Source organism: Lolium perenne, chromosome 5 (assembly GCF_019359855.2).
Source record: "Lolium perenne isolate Kyuss_39 chromosome 5, Kyuss_2.0, whole genome shotgun sequence".
Lineage (NCBI taxonomy): Eukaryota > Viridiplantae > Streptophyta > Magnoliopsida > Poales > Poaceae > Lolium > Lolium perenne.
In genome coordinates this window covers 173,913,529-173,929,950 of record NC_067248.2, presented here as the reverse complement: position 1 = coordinate 173,929,950, position 16,422 = coordinate 173,913,529, and the positions used below count along the sequence as shown (strand labels likewise).

Below are 16,422 nucleotides of genomic sequence, written 5' to 3'. Positions count from 1 at the left end.
CACCTGACTCTGTGGAGGTGGACGATCGACCAGAGCTCTCTCCCATGCTCTTTGCCCTGCTCCTCCGTCGTTGATCCCATGTCGCTCTCTCCGCCACGAACGTTAAGTAGGCGGCTCTATCCGCGGCCACCGCCTCCTGACGCAGCTGCTGCTCCAGCTCCTCCTGCCGCCGACGGTGATCCAACTCCTGCCTCTGTAGCCGGAGCTGCATCTCCGTCAAACGACGCGCCTCGTAGACTTCATCCTGACGCTGCGTCTCCTCCCGCTGCAACGGCCGCAGCGCAAGCTCCTCCCACCCCTTCTGTCGTCGCGCCTCCCATCGACGCTGGCTCAGCGCCTCCCACCGTCGCCGCGCCTCCTGGAACTCCAGCCGCTCCGCCTCCTCGAGCGCCAGCCGGTTCTCCTCCTCCCGGCGGCGCCGCTCCGCCTCCTGGCGCTGCCGCTCCGCCTCCCGCCACGCCTCCCCGCGCTCCCTCCGCTCCCGCCGCTCCGCCTCCTGGCGCTGCCGCTCGCCCGCGTCGTAGGCATCTACGGTCGCCGCTAGCGCCGGCTCCTCCCACGCCTCGTACTCTGCGAGCTGCGGGTATGCCTCCAACACTTCTACGGCCGCCTCTAGCGCCGCCTCGTCCCACGAATCCCACATTATGCTTTTTCAAGGGTTTTTGCAGCAATGGCGGGGAAGGAGGGATAATATAGACCGCCGGCGAGGCGGAAACATCCCGCGCGGTGTCGTGGCGGGAGACTTTCCCGCGCGGCACCGTGGCGGGAGAGTTTCCGGCCAGGCGTCGTGGCGGTAAAATATCCCGCGCGACGCCCTGGCGTCACAGGCGGCTTCCACGCCCAAAATTTTCAGCCTCGTGAGGCGCCGGCGCGCCCGATTCGCGTCCTTAGCGAAGGGGCCGGCACGGGATTGCCGGCGATTCTATTGAGCTCGAAACTTGGCCGACGCCCGTTTAAGGCGCGCCGGTGCGAGCTCATTTTTGCTCCGGTCCCAAAAAGCTATCGGGGCTATCGGGATGGTGGTGGAGATGCTCTAAGTTACTAAAAAAAAGTCGGGTCAAATTCATATTGATTATGAAATTCGACGCGCGTTCACATCCAAACAATATTCGGGTGATAAAGTGGACGACGGAGTATTCACGCTGACGAGTTCGTATCGGAATATATTCACCCCCACATTAGTAAGGCCCAGCACGGGTCTCCCCCTCTTCCTTCTCTCCTGCCTCCTCCACTCCCAAATCCGGCTGGGAGAGTCCCGGCGCCTCCGCCATCTCGCCGGCAGCCGGCTCTCCCCCCCACCCCTACCCAAGCCCTCCTCCTCGCCCGACTGGGCCGGAGATCCGTCCGGAGCCGGAGTCGATTTCCGCTGCTGGTAAGGAAGGAAGCCCTAGCTTGCTTGCGTTGCTGTTGCTCGGTCCGTTTCGTTTCGTTTCGATCTTCTCCGCGAGCGATTGGTCGAATCGGAGGGAGTCTCGATCTCGCCCCCATCCACTGTATTCTGCGCGGATTCCTCCTTCGCTCTTCGCTGCGTGGTACCCTTAATTCGTCCGTGGCGCGATTAGGTTATTCTTCTTCTTCTAGATCGAGCTCAGTTCAACTCGCAGGGTAGGAGCTGCTGCGTCCGCGGATCCGCCCCGTGTAGAAGTAGAACGACATGTTTTGTGGGCGTTAGTTATACGTTTTTGCTAGCAAGGTGGTGATGTGGCTGCCAGCGTTATTGGTCTTAGGAATAGACGACGATGATGTGGTAAATCATCGCAAACTTGGTCGGTTGGTAGATTTTGTAATGATGATGATGATGATGGGAGTCAGGTCTTAGCTTCTTCTGTTCTCTCGTGGGGTTAATCATGACAGATTGACGGCCCTCTGAACGTAATACTTGCATCAGGGGCGCCAGTGGTCTCATCTGCAGCTCTGCTATTACTGTGCCTATACACTAGTTCAGGAACACCTAATTGGAAACAGATTCCCTGTGTTTACATATATAATCTCTAGGTATAAACAGATTCCTCCTTCGCTCTTCGCTGCGTGGTACCCTTAATTCGTCCGTGGCGCGATTAGGTTATTCTTCTTCTTCTAGATCGAGCTCAGTTCAACTCGCAGGGTAGGAGCTGCTGCGTCCGCGGATCCGCCCCGTGTAGAAGTAGAACGACATGTTTTGTGGGCGTTAGTTATACGTTTTTGCTAGCAAGGTGGTGATGTGGCTGCCAGCGTTATTGGTCTTAGGAATAGACGACGATGATGTGGTAAATCATCGCAAACTTGGTCGGTTGGTAGATTTTGTAATGATGATGATGATGATGGGAGTCAGGTCTTAGCTTCTTCTGTTCTCTCGTGGGGTTAATCATGACAGATTGACGGCCCTCTGAACGTAATACTTGCATCAGGGGCGCCAGTGGTCTCATCTGCAGCTCTGCTATTACTGTGCCTATACACTAGTTCAGGAACACCTAATTGGAAACAGATTCCCTGTGTTTACATATATAATCTCTAGGTATAAGTTGGTTGCTCGCTTTAATCTGCTATTATGCGCTTGTATTTCTCTACAAGTCCAGCATGAGCAGTACCAGGCTGGCCGGGGACATCGGCCTCGTCGACGGCTGCTGCCGGCGGCTGCCTTGCAAGTCATGCAAGCAACTGTACCGTTGCGAGTGCTGCCCCTTTTAGGTCATGCAGTGAGCAGATACAAATTTGGCGCCATGTTTGTTTTCAATTAGGTGTGCACGGAGGAGCCACGTTGGATAACGACAGATTTCATTTACTACTGTACGGGTACAATAATACTACAACTGTAGAGGAGCCGCGCCCATGAGGCTATATCTCAGTTGATTTACTGTTATGTTATTTTTATGCCTAAATTACCAACTCTTTCGTGGATCACCTTCAGTCTGCAGTTATTAGTTTAGCATTATGGCGGACACGCCAACTTGTTTCATACAGTCTTTCATACAAATTACTTCATGTAAACATTAAAATGGGAGGCACATTAAAATGTATTAGAGATATAGAGAGCAATATTTTTGTGTCTGGGGATTTACTACTTGGTACCCTAAACCTCAACAATCTGGCTATTGCCATGTGGAATCAGCGATGACCCATGTACCCACTCATGGAAGCAGGAGTCGCAATCATGCTGTAGTCCAATTCACACAGTAACTTGATGGATGTGTTGATGCATTAGGGGTTGAATAGGTTGGCAAAACTATCGATGAAAGGAGTAATTAAGGATAACTGAACAAACTGGTTTTGTTGATTTCTGCTGCAACGTTTCTACCTGTTTGCATCTAGAACCATTCTCAAGTTTCATTGATATGTTTCTTATTTTGTCATTTCTATTTTACAAAAATCCTGTTCTGTTAGTTCATCATTCTACATTGTTCCCTTTTTAGTTCGTTATTCTTTACCTCGTTGCCTCTTTAGTTCATCAATTTTATTCTTATGAAAAACCTGCTCTCTTTGGTTCATCATTCTTATCTTGTTCCCTCATGTTCCACAGAAAGATGATAAACCTTTTTAAGATCAAGGGACAGAGGAAGGAAGAGGCAGCAAACTCAAATGGGGGTCCTCCTGTTAAGAAGCAAAGTCCAGGGGAATTACGTCTCCATAAAGGTTTGCTTTACCAGAAGTGATTTGATCTAATGTTACTTTCAGCCAATTGGTGTCTCCCTTTCTAACATTGGCACTTGATGTATGTTTGGTTTGGGGTCTTTGTGCTTATTTTTAAAGCGGCAGTGTAAAGTATATTGTTCTGTTTGATAAATCAGATTAATTTTAAACAATTCCTGTTATTCAATGGGGTTTCCCCTCAGAGTTTTTCTTTTCATATGTTCTGGACAACAATAATAAGCCAGTTTGCAACTTATAACTGTTAAGATTGAGACAAGTAGTTAAGGGTCAAACAAACGAGATTATCATAATTCATTGCAATGCTAAACCGAGCCATAAGAGATGCTATACAATGTTTATTGATTGGTCTTTGGTAATAAGGTAAAATCTCTTTACGCAACAATAGTCAATGCCTCAAGGGTCAACCAGATGAGATTAATATAATCCATCACAATGCTAAACCGAAATCTTTTTGAAACGATGATCACATCTCTCTGCAAGTAGGTAATTCTTGTTTGTTTGTTGTTTCATATTTAAAATGAACTATTGCTTCCTAGTAGGTCAGTTAACTGCTATGTCACATCTATTTTGGATGAAACTATACATACGTAATTTACTAATTGACTTGTGCAAAAGACTAAATAGGGGTCTGTTTGGTTGTAATGGTCTAGGTACTTCTATATATGTAATGTATCTTGCTCTACAACTATAGGATTTACTACTGAGCTTGTACTGGTTGTGGCCTATTTTTTTGCACGGGCCATGGTTCATGTGTGACAAACCAAGAAATCCTTATACCAGATTGTTGTTTTCTTTGACTTTTGCAATGGAAATGGTGCCCACATTGTTGTTCAGTCAACACAGAGGTCTCATGTATCTCCTGGTCTAGAGGAGGGTTGCCAAGGCCCCTCACCTAACCTGGAAGGATAGGAAGTGACCCAGTGGTCACGGGCAAACAGTCAAGCATGCATTGGGGCTTATTGTGTGTCAATCTGGATCACCGTATTGTCTTTGGAACTTTGTCACTTTGTTGGTTATGATGGGTAAGTCAGCCTCATCTCGATGCTGATTAGAACAGCTTGAGGATGGGGTGGAGCAGGAGCAGGAGCAGGAGCAGGAGCAGGAGCAGGGCGCAGGGTGGGGCATGAGAGGTTTCTGAGGAGAAGATGAGGTGGCGACAGGTGGGAGTTGCGGGTGCTAGGGTACGGGTGGGTGGTGGCACTGGGAAATAGGTACGAGAAGAGAAATGGTGCTGGCTTGAGTAAAGCAGTATACTTAGTGTGGGGTAGTATGCTGAATGATAATAGTGGCCCACCTATCCCCTATTTTGGATTTTGCACATTGGATACAACCATTAGTGCTGCTGTGGATGGGACTATCATTGTTTAATTGCCACCAGGAATGCTGGTACCCTACTTTTGCCACGAGAACTACGTTGATGTCTATTTTATATAGTAAAAATAAGGCCCAGATATCTGATATCCATGGTTAAACCCGAATTTAATTTTCAACTTCAAGTTGGAATGAGAAATATTCTTGAATTATGATCCACTACCTGGATTCACATTGGAAATCCTGCCATACTAAATATTGAAGTGTTAGATTCTTCTATTGTTCAAACCTGTGGTGTCAATCACTCAATCTATATGTCTTCCGAAATATTAACATCTACTCCCGCCGTCCCGTAATTCTTGTCGCATATTTGGATTTATAGATACATCCAAATATGTGACAAGAATTACAGAACGGGGGGAGTACCTGTTTATTCATGTCTTCCTAATTTATGCACGTGGTGATTATCTGTTCCTATTTGGATATAGTTTTAAAGGATGGATCTTTTTGACAATTTTCAAATTTTAGATATTGCTGAGCTTAACCTTCCAAAGACAACAAAAATCTCCTTCCCAAATGGAAAGGATGATCTCATGAACTTTGAAGCTACTCTACGACCTGATGAAGGATACTATTTGTAAGTATCTTATAGATGCTTCTAAGTCTACTTTTCTTTTCAGCTTTTAGTCATGCCAGAGTAATTTTGATTCTGTACCATTTAATCTTTAAGTTGCCGCATAGATGGAAGGATATGGACATTAAGATGGCTGTCAAAAATTTGCCATCCTGCATTTTGGTGTACAGTGTACTTGAAGGAAATCTTTGTTGATGAATACGGATGGATTAGGAGAAGTTAATTTTGTTTTTATTTTGTAGTTACATCACACTCATGCAAACATTTCTGGACACAGCACGTATGTGGATTATTCCGTAGTAGTACTTGAATATGAGGAGCACTACTAATTTGACTTTCTTAATGGAGAGATTTTTCTTTGTTTGGAATTTAGCCACCTTAATAATTGACAACGCATTTGTGGAGTCTGGAGACCTTTACTTAATATGTAGAACTGTAGAATGTAGGTATGAGGATGTGAAATGAATTACCTATATTTTCAATGTAGATATGTGTCTTGTGTACACCGAGCCCCAACCGAGCCCCAACCGAGCCGCAAAAGCCTCAAATCATATCATATGACAGTTTGGATATTAGGATAATTAGTTTCCAGGTTAGATCATTCATTTGCTTAGTTTTTTTTGACGGAAAATTCCTTTGCTTAGTTGATATGTTCTGTTATGTCCTTTAAAGCAGTTGCTATCTTTATATTCTACTACTTCATGTAAGAATAGTCGTTATGATCTTCGTCAAGTATGAGTAGCGGAAGACTTTATCTCCGAAGTCTTTGTTCCAGTCTGTCCCTTTAGCTGTGCAGACTGCCCTACTGTTGTTCCAGTCTGTCCCTTTAGCTTCATTTGATTATATATTCTAATATTTATAATATATCTTCTTTCTTAGAGGTGGGGCATTTACTTTCACCTTCCATGTATCTGCTTCCTACCCTCATGAAGCTCCGAAGGTCAAGTGTAAGACTAAGGTAAAATAGCTTTTGCACCTTCCAATCATTGTGTGTTGACTATGGCTAATGTAGTAACTTTCAGGTTTATCATCCTAACATTGACCTAGAAGGAAATGTCTGCCTGAACATTCTGCGTGAAGACTGGAAGCCTGTCTTGAATATCAACACCATAATATATGGTTTAAACCTTCTTTTCTCAGTAAGTACCATAATGATTAACTGTGCACCAGCTGATTTTCCATCTGAAATGTGAATTGGTACAACTGTCTGCATTCTTTTTTGTCATGTAAAGCTAACTGCCAGGGAGTAGAATTCGCAGTTGCATTTTCTTCTTTTTTGACTGTACATTTTCTTCTTCTTCTCTTGTACTTGGTCTCTAACCATCTTCCTTATCTTGTCTGCAGCAACCTAATGATGAGGATCCCTTGAACCATGAAGCTGCGGCTGTCCTCCGAGACAACCCAACAAAATTCCAGAGAAATGTCCAAATGGCCATGTCAGGAGGTTATGTTGATAACACCCATTTCCCAAGGTGCAAGTAATGCTTGCTAAGTGGTGCTCAGATTCCTGCTTGTGCCCACCTACCCCTGAATGCCCTTGCACAATCTGAACCATGTGGCATTACCCAGGAAATGTATCACATTTGTGTGAGATGTGACTCTTATTGTGCTTGTTTGGTGGATGTACTGGAGTCATGTAAGTTGAAGCAAAGCATGGTAACACTAAGCAGCGAAAACTGGCCCTTATTGAGCTGAAAAGTCAGCTGATGTTCCAAAAGCAGCAACCGTCTGAATTATCTTGATAAAATGTTATCTTATGCTGCCATCAGGCAATTTTTTTTTCTATCAGCTAAAACTCTGGAAAAAAGTTCTGAAACGTGCCTTACCAGCTTGTATCAGCCAGTTCTAGGCAAACTTGAAATGTGTGCACTATCTGGTTGTGAAGTCTGAAGTGGTACAAGATTTCTTGGGCAAGCTGTTAAGAGCATCTCCAGCCGCGTCCCCCAAAGCAATTTGGGGCGCGCCGGACCAAAATCTGTTCTAGCCGTGTTCCCCAAAGCTCAATTTTGTTCGTTGCGCCCCGAGCTTGTCACCATCCCACAAGGGACGCTCCGGGCACGCTGGACACAACGAAAAGCGAGGCGAACCGATGTGGGCCTGACGCGGCAGTGGCTCAGTGAAAAATCGTCTCCCACTCCCGCCAAATCCTGCCCCTCCCGCCATATCGCGTCTATTCCGCCGCGCATTTTTGGCCTCCCAACACATATCCCGCGGCAGATTCATTTCTCCTATCCCGTCGTCCACCCGCAACCGCTACCCTCTCCCCATAACATGGCGCCGCCGACAGCCCCCAAAAAGATGGCCAAGAAGCCGCCGGGCAATGCGACGAAAGGAGAGAAAGCGTCGTCGCGAAGCCGCGGAAGGCGTCGGCTCCGAAGAAGAAGCCGGAAGGATGGACCGAAGACAATGGCATCAAGATTGTCTGCGCCGGAGGATGGCGACGACGGAGCGGAAAGGACGGAAGGGGCGGAGCAGGAGAAGAAGGTTCTGGCGGCGCGCCAGCACCAAGCCACCAACACATAATGGCCGGGTGTCTCGCCGCCACCAACGCGAGTCCATATAGTACGAACGTGCCGGTGTACGTTTCGGGAGTGTTCTCTCCGTCGTCATCCGCCTTCTACAACGACGGCCCCTCCGGCACTCCCGGGTGCGTGACGCCTAACTTGTCGCCCCACTACCAGGATGCGCTGCCGCATGGCGGCTTCAACCCCAATAACCTCTACTCCCCGGCGTACGAGCAGCGCGAGCTAGGACCCGGTGCGGACAGCGACCCTTTTACTGGCCGCAGGGGCCGCTCGAATTCGACGGCGCCGGTGCCGAGGGTGCTAAGGAAGAGGGCGGGGGTGAGGACGAGGAGGACGATGAAGAGGAGGAGGTGGAGGACGAGGACGACGACGAGGACGAAGAGGGCGGCGAGGAAGAGGACGAGGAGGGTGCCGGTGACGATGATCTCGTGGAGGTGGACGCGGACAACGTGAAGAAGAAAAAGAAGAAGAAGGCGTCGGGCACACGAGGCCCCAAGTGGACGGTTTTGGAGGATCTTTGTCTGTGTGAGTCGTGGGCGACGGTGAGCCATGACTGCATCATCGGCGCCAACCAAAAATACCGAAAGTATTGGGCGAGGATCAAGGTTGAGTTCGATGAGCGCAAGCTCATCAACAACGACTACAACAAAGTGACAATGAAGAGGAGCCAAAAGGCAATATCGATGCGATGGGCCATCATCCAGGCGTCGGTGAACTCCTTCCATGGATACCATCACGAGTTAGTGATCAGAGCCGACAGCGGCGCCGATGTCTCCCAAATGGTACGACTCTTTCTTCCATAATCTGTAGCGCCTACATTGTGTTCGATGAAATGATTCCGCTTCCTTTGGCTAGTTTGATAGGGCCATGGAGGTTTACTGGAGGATCTCGGATGGGCATAAGTCGTTCTCGCTGATGCATTGCTATACCAAGCTCAAAGGGAACGAGAAATGACGGTTGACGCGCCTGTCGCTGTCCAAGGGGAAGGACGCCATTGATCTGGACGCGCCGCTTGCAACATCGGCAGGGCGTCCTACTGGCAGCCTTGGCCGACGCCGCGTCGTGTGAGAAGACGCAGGCGTCGATCACGAAATGCCTCGCTGACGTCTCCTCGACCTTTCTCTCCCGCGACAAAAAGGCCGACGAAAGGTGGGCGGAGCTGCTCAAGAGGCAAGAGGAGAAGTTGGAGCTCAAGAAACGCAGGGACGACATGTCCTTGCTGAGAGCGTCGACAGAGGGAATGTCTCCCCGGACGCGGGCGGCGCACAACTTCTTCAAAGGCCAGATCCTCAACGACATCGAAGCCAAAATGGCGGCGGCCGACGCTGCGGCCCAGGAAGCTGCAGCAACCGCAGAGCAAGAGCCGGCTGACGCGTCTTCGACTGCTATACCTGCGTCGGCCTATGTGACGGCGGCGGAGCAGACGGAGCATGCACAGGCAGATCGCGACGAGGTCATCGTGATCGACGGGCCTGCGTCGACTCAGGATACGTCGCCGTCGGCCAACCCCTTTTTGTAATTTAGCATGCACTATGGTCTGTAATATGATCGCGCGCCCAGTACTTTGATCGCCGCTACTCTGATCGCGACGATTCGGTGGGAACTATCTCTTTTGAATGCAACAATTTGAATTTCTGATTGGGGGCGGCGTTTGGGAGCGACGTCTCCCAAACACGGCACGAACAAAACACGTCCCCAAACGTTTAATCCGGCACGGTTTGAAGGACGCTTTGGGGACGCGGCTGGAGATGCTCTAAAGGATGTTAAAGTCGAGCTATGCATGTTAAAGCATGCCGATGCTCCTAGGTTCTTCAGTCTAATGTACGAATTCTTATTCAGGCTTAAATTGTGTAGCAAGTCACTGAAGGCACGGAAGTCTTCATGCCTGTTTCATGAGAAATATCTTACGCTTCCAGCCTGTGCACAGACGACCTGGCACACACCGGGTGTTTTTCGTTGGAACTTTTATCACGACAAGCAGTCATGTCCAATGGAGTAAGACAGACAAGTAGCCCGGACAAATTACTTGATCATGGCTAACCGAGAAGGTCTACTTCCGATGGCTGCGGATAGACTAATCAAAGATCCTATTAGAAGATTAGAGTAGGATAAGTAGCTCAAAGACAAGCCGAAGCCAAACTAATATATTGGTTGACGACTTGATGCAAATTTAAGCAAACATACGCAGAATAAATATTGGATTAATCGCTAACTACAACTCTCGCTGTCACTGCCAGCATCTTTTTCAGTTGAATGTACATTTGAAAAATCAGGACTGAGGGCGACAGATAGTAGAGAAAGTCTGCACGTAGCCGTCAGCTTCATCACGAGGTTGACGCTTCCGGCGGGGATTGAGGATCGGCGAGCGAGACGTGCGTCCCGACAGATAAGAAGCACTGACTGAAGAGTGTGCATGCGTGCGTTCGTTTTGACTTGGAAATGGTCAGAGCATGAGCGTCCAAGATTATGGCGCCAGCATTGACTGCAAATGCATAGTTTGATAAATTTATAATTGGTGCTGAGAATTCAGATAACCTATAATATCTTCTTTATCCTAGAATAGATGACATACTAGATTTTTCTAAATTTTCATATATCTGTGTACAAGCATCTAGATACATGCGCATCTAGACAAAAGAGATCGTGCACAAAAGCAATGCAGGCGTGCATCATAACAGATGAACAGTAGTCCACATACTATCACACACAAACTTGCATATGCTTCTGCATCAAAGACTCAATGATCTACGCTACCAATTACACCTTCTGATGGATTGATCCAACAAATCCTAATTAAACTCGCAAGAGCACCAAGTCACACAAGTAGCTAGCAACACTAATCACCCCAACACTTCCTTCCTGCCATTGCAAGTACTCGTCGTAGAAATTAAGTTCTCCCCCGTACCACAAGGACATGATCAGACAAGACCCATGCATCCACTAATAATATCAATCTTATTAAAACTTGAGTGATGAAGTCGAATCAAGCTTCTGATTCCGACGAGACGACGGGCTTGACAGCACCGGCGGCGGCGGCTGCCATTTCCTGCCTCTGGTGGTGGCCCTGGTACTTGGGGTCCTTGGTGACTATCCGCTTCCAGTACCAGTGCTTGTCGAAGAGCAGCCATATCTCCTCGATGGGCACCTGCTTGGTCTCCGGCAGGAGGAGGATGATGAAGATGGACATGACGACGATGAGCGAGGCGAAGAGTACGAAGACCCCCCACCGGAGGTGGCACATGGCCGCCAGGAAGCACTGCGCCACGGCCGCCGTCCAGAAGAGGTTGACGCACACCACCACGCTCTGCCCCGCCGACCGCATCTCCAGCGGGAACAGCTCGCTGGGCACCAGCCACCCCAGCGGCCCCCACGACCAGCCGTACGCCACCACGAACATGCAGATGGCCACCACCAGCACCGTGCCCACGCCCTTGGACAGCTCCTCCCCGTGCCCGAACTTGAGCGCCAGGATCGTCGCCACCACCACCATGGACAGGATCATCTGGATCCCGGCCTCGATGAACAAGAACCGCCGCCCGAACCGGTCCACCACCACCATGGAGATGAGCGCGCCGACGACGAGCATGGACCCCGTGATGATGGACGAGTAGAGCGACGCCGAGGACCCGAAGCCCAGGCTCTGGAAGATGACCGGCGAGTAGAAGAGGATGGAGTTCATGCCCGACAGCTGCTGGAACGCCGGGATGCCCAGCGCGCCGATGATGAGCTGCGGCCGGTTCCGCACCGCCAGCAGGTTCCGGAACGTGCCGCGCACAGCGCGCGCCGCCTCGCTCGCCTCCTTGAGGTCCTCGAACTCGGCGTCCACCTTGTGCGTCCCGCGCACCTTCTCCAGCACGCGGCGCGCCTCCTCGAGCTTCCCGCGCTCCACGAGGCTGTTGGGCGTCTCGGGCAGGAAGATCGCGCCCACGAAGATGGCGGTGGCGGGCACCATGGCCAGGCCGAGCGAGAGGCGCCAGCCCCACGGGTGGATACGGTCGGTGAAGTAGTTCACCACGTCCGCCACCAGGATGCCGAGGCAGGTGGTGAGCTGGAAGAGCTGGTTCACGGCGCCGCGGATCTTGTAGGGCGCGATCTCCGACAGGTAGAGCGGCACGGCCTGGTTGCCGAAGCCGATGCCGGCGCCCAGGAGGACGCGGCCGACGATGAGCATGGCAATGTTCATCGCGGCCGCGTTCATGGCGCCGCCCAGGAAGAAGCTGACGGCGCCCACCATGATGCTGGCGCGCCGGCCGTGCCGCTTGGTCACGAAGGACGCGCCGAAGGTGGAAACCAGGCCGGCGAAGTAGAGCGACGACGTGAAGAGCGTCAGCACCTGGTTGTCGTACTTACAGTAGTCCGTCTCGTGCAGGTGCGCGTGCTTCCGGTTGTACACGTCCGGGAAGAACTTGATCAGGAAGTCGTCCATGGATGTCACGCCACCTGCATCGAATGGATCATCGCCATCAGCAACGAAATGTGTCTGATCAACAATTGTATAAATTCTCTTGAGTGAATGAAAACTATCAGACCAAGTTTCAGAGATTGCAAGAGTTTGATTCTTGCAAGTATGAAACATTATTTTGATAAATTAAAAGGTTAGTGCGAGTGTTAAATTCTACTACTACGGAGTAGTTCTGTTAGATGCTACTGTAGTTTTGAGTGATCTAACTGTCTGCTAGTTAGTAGCAGGTTAATTGACTGGTTCAGAACCAGGAAAGTTTTCATATCCCTATCGCCATCGAGTTTGACTTGTTACATCGTCCTGTTATGAGAAAAACATAAACCACATATCGGACTTTCTTTTCCATCCTGGCTTGGTTTACTGCAAATTTACATGACAATTTTGGCTGAAAGCGGCGTCCTGTACACATCAGTATAATACCTGTTCTGAAATTGAGCGGACACTAGAGTGATAATGCAACTAATTTCTAGACCCCCAAGACAGCGAAGCAAACATGAGAATCCTCTAAAAAAACAAAGATGCGAAATGATTTGCTTCCGAAAACAGATTTATTGAGGTCGGCAAAGGAGTAGTAGGATGGAGACAGCATAATGAGCATTATGGTTTTCCTTTGTTCTTTTGGCGTAGACAATGCGTTCCTTTTATAGGAAATCATTAACCATTGACTGAGACCCTCAACAGTAGGTTTGACGAGAATACACGTACGCTACTAGTGCTACTGGTTTGCAAATCCTTTAGAATTATTTTCTCTAAAAATAGTTTAGAAAAATCCATGGGATTAACTCTTATATCCACAAGCATGAATTTTGTTCCTGAATCTAAGAGATAATTCATAGAAAAATCATGCTCAGGGTCCATAGAACAAAATCTGACAACAGAAACACAACTCTCTGAGATCAGGCCAGATAATTTGTTGACGCGAAAGGTGTCGCTCGAACAGAGGAAATAACAGGACGAACATGAAGGTGAACTGGAAGAATGGGGAGGGGAGACGAAGACGAGTGTACTCACTGGAGACCCCGAGGTCGTATCCGAAGAGGGATCCACCGAATGAGCCGACGATGCAGGCGAGGACGAAGTAGCTGGTGATCCTGCCCTCGTACTGCGCCGCCCTCCCGGCGCCGGCGTCGCCGCCGGCGAATCCACCGGCCATCTCTTAATCCCTTCCTTCTCCTCCTCCCGCTGTCTCTTCCCTTCCGATCTCCCTCAGAGAAGGAAACCAAGAAGCTCACCTCACCTGCCTCCCTCCTTACACGGCCCTAGAGAAAGAGAGTGCAGGAGTCAACACACGGCAGTCAAAGAAACGGCCAAATAAAGTGGGGGCGGAGACAGAGAGAGAGAGAGAGAGATAAATTGTGCAAGAAGAAAGATACCTCTCTCTCGTGTTGTGGTGGCGGCAGCGAGTATTCAAATCCGGAGCCAGCGGTGGGCGATTAAACAAGGAGCGAGCGCGCCTTTGTGCCGCTCAAGAACAAGAAGCGCGTCCTGGTCGCTCTGGCTGAGGGGGAAGACAGATGAATGGAACAGAGAAGAGTGGCGCGCGTGGGGAGACGAGAGGGAGAGAGTGAGGCTGGCGGGAGTTGGGTGGCGGGGGGTTTTTATGGAGGATTTGCGGGTGGGCGGCCGGGTCGTGTGCTGCGACCCGCGGGATTATGCGCGGTTAGTTAGGCGTCCCGGCTTGATTACCCTCCAGATATGTCTGCGGCACTGGAGTGTAAGTGTAAACGGTCAGCTTATCCGATCGGCCGGTGACGATGCTGACATCGAGTCAGTCAAACGATGAGTAGGATATCCATACTAGTATTTGGTTCAGGATTTCGGCGTGGAAGTTAAATATGTTTCCCATACATGAGTCAGTCAAAGCTTATCGTCGTATAGCTTGTTGTAGTAGCCAAACGACAAGTCCATGTGCTAAGGCCTCAAAGGACTTACGCACCAGAGCTGCAACCGCTGTCAAAGATGACAACCGTAAATCGGAATAGACTGATCTAAAACAACACCAACGAACACGGAAAACCGAACAAATTCCAAGAGATCCGCTAGACATACGACTCCACGCGTCTTCCGCTAATGCTAGACGCACCCCTGGAGCAGGGATAGGGCGATGAGGACCTTACTCAGACTTCAAGGTGTAGCCGCCACCCCACCATCCCGAAGAAGATACTGAAAACAACTTAACAAAGAACGAAAACCCTCCAACCCGTGAGAGGCCGTGGTCTGGCACACCTCCAAGAACCTAAGACCACCGGAGGCGGAGCGGACCGGCGGTATCGCTAGCGAGGGGACGGAACGCTAGATTGGTTTTCCTACCCGCCTAACGATCGCAGCCTCCTAGAATCCCTCATTTCTTTAGTAGGGGTTAAGTTCTTGATTTTCCTTTTAATAAATTTAGGATGTGGATCTTTGATGTCTCGACTAGCGCTTGACATCATGTTGTTGCAGAGGCTAGGTGTAATTTGTATCATCTTATGTGGTATCAATGTATTTCCTTTTATCTTTAAAATGCAGGGGCTATGAAATATGACGTCACACGAGAACTATGGTGCGGATATAGGTGTGGAAAAATGACACCGGAGGAAAACTGTTCAAACTGGCTAGTGAAAGCTAGTTCATTTTCCTTCCTAAACCTAAATTCCATTCTAGTTTAGTACAAGATTTTGAACTAAGCTAAAACCAGTGATACCATGAAACCGTTTTTTCAAACTCTTAGAGCATCTCCAGTCGCGTCCCCCAAAGCGTCCCCAAACCGCGCCGGATCGAGCGTTTGGGGGACGTGTTTTGTTCGTGCCGCGTTTGGGGGACGTCACTCTCCAGCCGCGTCCCCCAAACGCCTCCTCCAAATGAATATTGGTGCACGAAAATACAGGTTTTCATTCAATTTTGATTATATATTACAAAGTTTGAATGAAAACGGCTAGATTTTATCTAAACCTAGACTACTGACCGCCCGGCAGTGCGTTCGACGGCCCCGCCCCGTCGTCGCCTCCCCTACGCCGCAGCTCCTCCTGCGCGCGCCTCCTCTCCTTGCGTTCGGCGGTGGCCAGACGGCTCCGCTCCCGCCGCGCGTCCTCCTCCTCCGCGCGCCTCCTCTCATTGCGTTCGGCGGTGGCCAGACGGCTCCGCTCCCGCCGCGCGTCCTCCTCCGCCCTCCCCTGCTGCGCCGCCTGGAGGGAGAGCTCTACGGCGCGACGAATCTGCGCCTCTTCGCGGGCACGGGCGTCGTCCTGGAGCTTCTTCTCCGACTCGAAGGACTCGACGAGCACGCGTTGCTGATCGGCCGTCTCGTCCGGGTGCGGCCCGTCGTCGTCGTCCTCCACCTCGGTCTCCTCCGCCTCGGCCTCCTCCTCCTCCATTGGCGCCTCCTCCTCCACATCTGTTGGCGCCTCCATCATCGCCGCCGCCAACACGTCGGCCTCCGCCGCCAACTGGTCCGCCCGCCTCCCCCATAACGCCTTCAGCGCCGCCTCCCGCTGATGACGCTCCTCCGCCGCCAGCTGCTGCTGGCGCTCGATCGACTCCTGTCGCCGACGCTCTATCGCCTCCCGCCGTTCACGGTACAACGCATCCCGCTCAACGCGCTGGCGCTCGTCAGCCCACCGCTGCTCCATCTCCTCCCGGTACCGGCGCCGTCGCGCCTCTTCTCCCGTCGAGGCGTCGAACGCCGCAACGGTGTCGCACTGCTGCTCGTGCCACGCTGCTGCCGCCGCGGCCTCGTCAGCTGCGGGGGCAGGGGCGTAGAACGCCGCTAGATCCGCCGCGTGCGCCGCCTCACGCCGCTGGCGGGCCTGCTGTTCGAGTACCTCCCGCCGCTGCTGACGAGAGCCAGGCCAAAGCGGCGTCCCTCGCCACCGCCGCCGCTCATC

General features: G+C 50.6%; 2 protein-coding genes across 2 annotated transcripts; one reads left to right on the top strand and one right to left on the bottom strand.

Annotated features, from left to right (window-relative positions):
- The first annotated feature begins 1,170 nt into the window (after positions 1 to 1,170).
- Positions 1,171 to 7,337, top strand: LOC127300655 (NEDD8-conjugating enzyme Ubc12). Its single transcript, XM_051330800.2, has 6 exons — positions 1,171 to 1,372; positions 3,497 to 3,609; positions 5,467 to 5,575; positions 6,452 to 6,530; positions 6,595 to 6,711; positions 6,917 to 7,337. The coding sequence occupies exons 2-6, from the start codon at positions 3,501 to 3,503 to the stop codon at positions 7,052 to 7,054; spliced, it is 552 nt and encodes a 183-aa protein (XP_051186760.1). The 5' UTR covers positions 1,171 to 1,372; positions 3,497 to 3,500; the 3' UTR covers positions 7,055 to 7,337.
- A 3,455-nt stretch (positions 7,338 to 10,792) lies between these two features.
- On the bottom strand, positions 10,793 to 14,157 carry LOC127300654 (sugar transport protein 14). Its single transcript, XM_051330799.2, has 3 exons — positions 13,933 to 14,157; positions 13,571 to 13,818; positions 10,793 to 12,537 (listed from the first exon to the last, which is right to left on the bottom strand). The coding sequence occupies exons 2-3, from the start codon at positions 13,710 to 13,712 to the stop codon at positions 11,081 to 11,083; spliced, it is 1,599 nt and encodes a 532-aa protein (XP_051186759.1). The 5' UTR covers positions 13,713 to 13,818; positions 13,933 to 14,157; the 3' UTR covers positions 10,793 to 11,080.
- Positions 14,158 to 16,422: the final 2,265 nt, after the last annotated feature.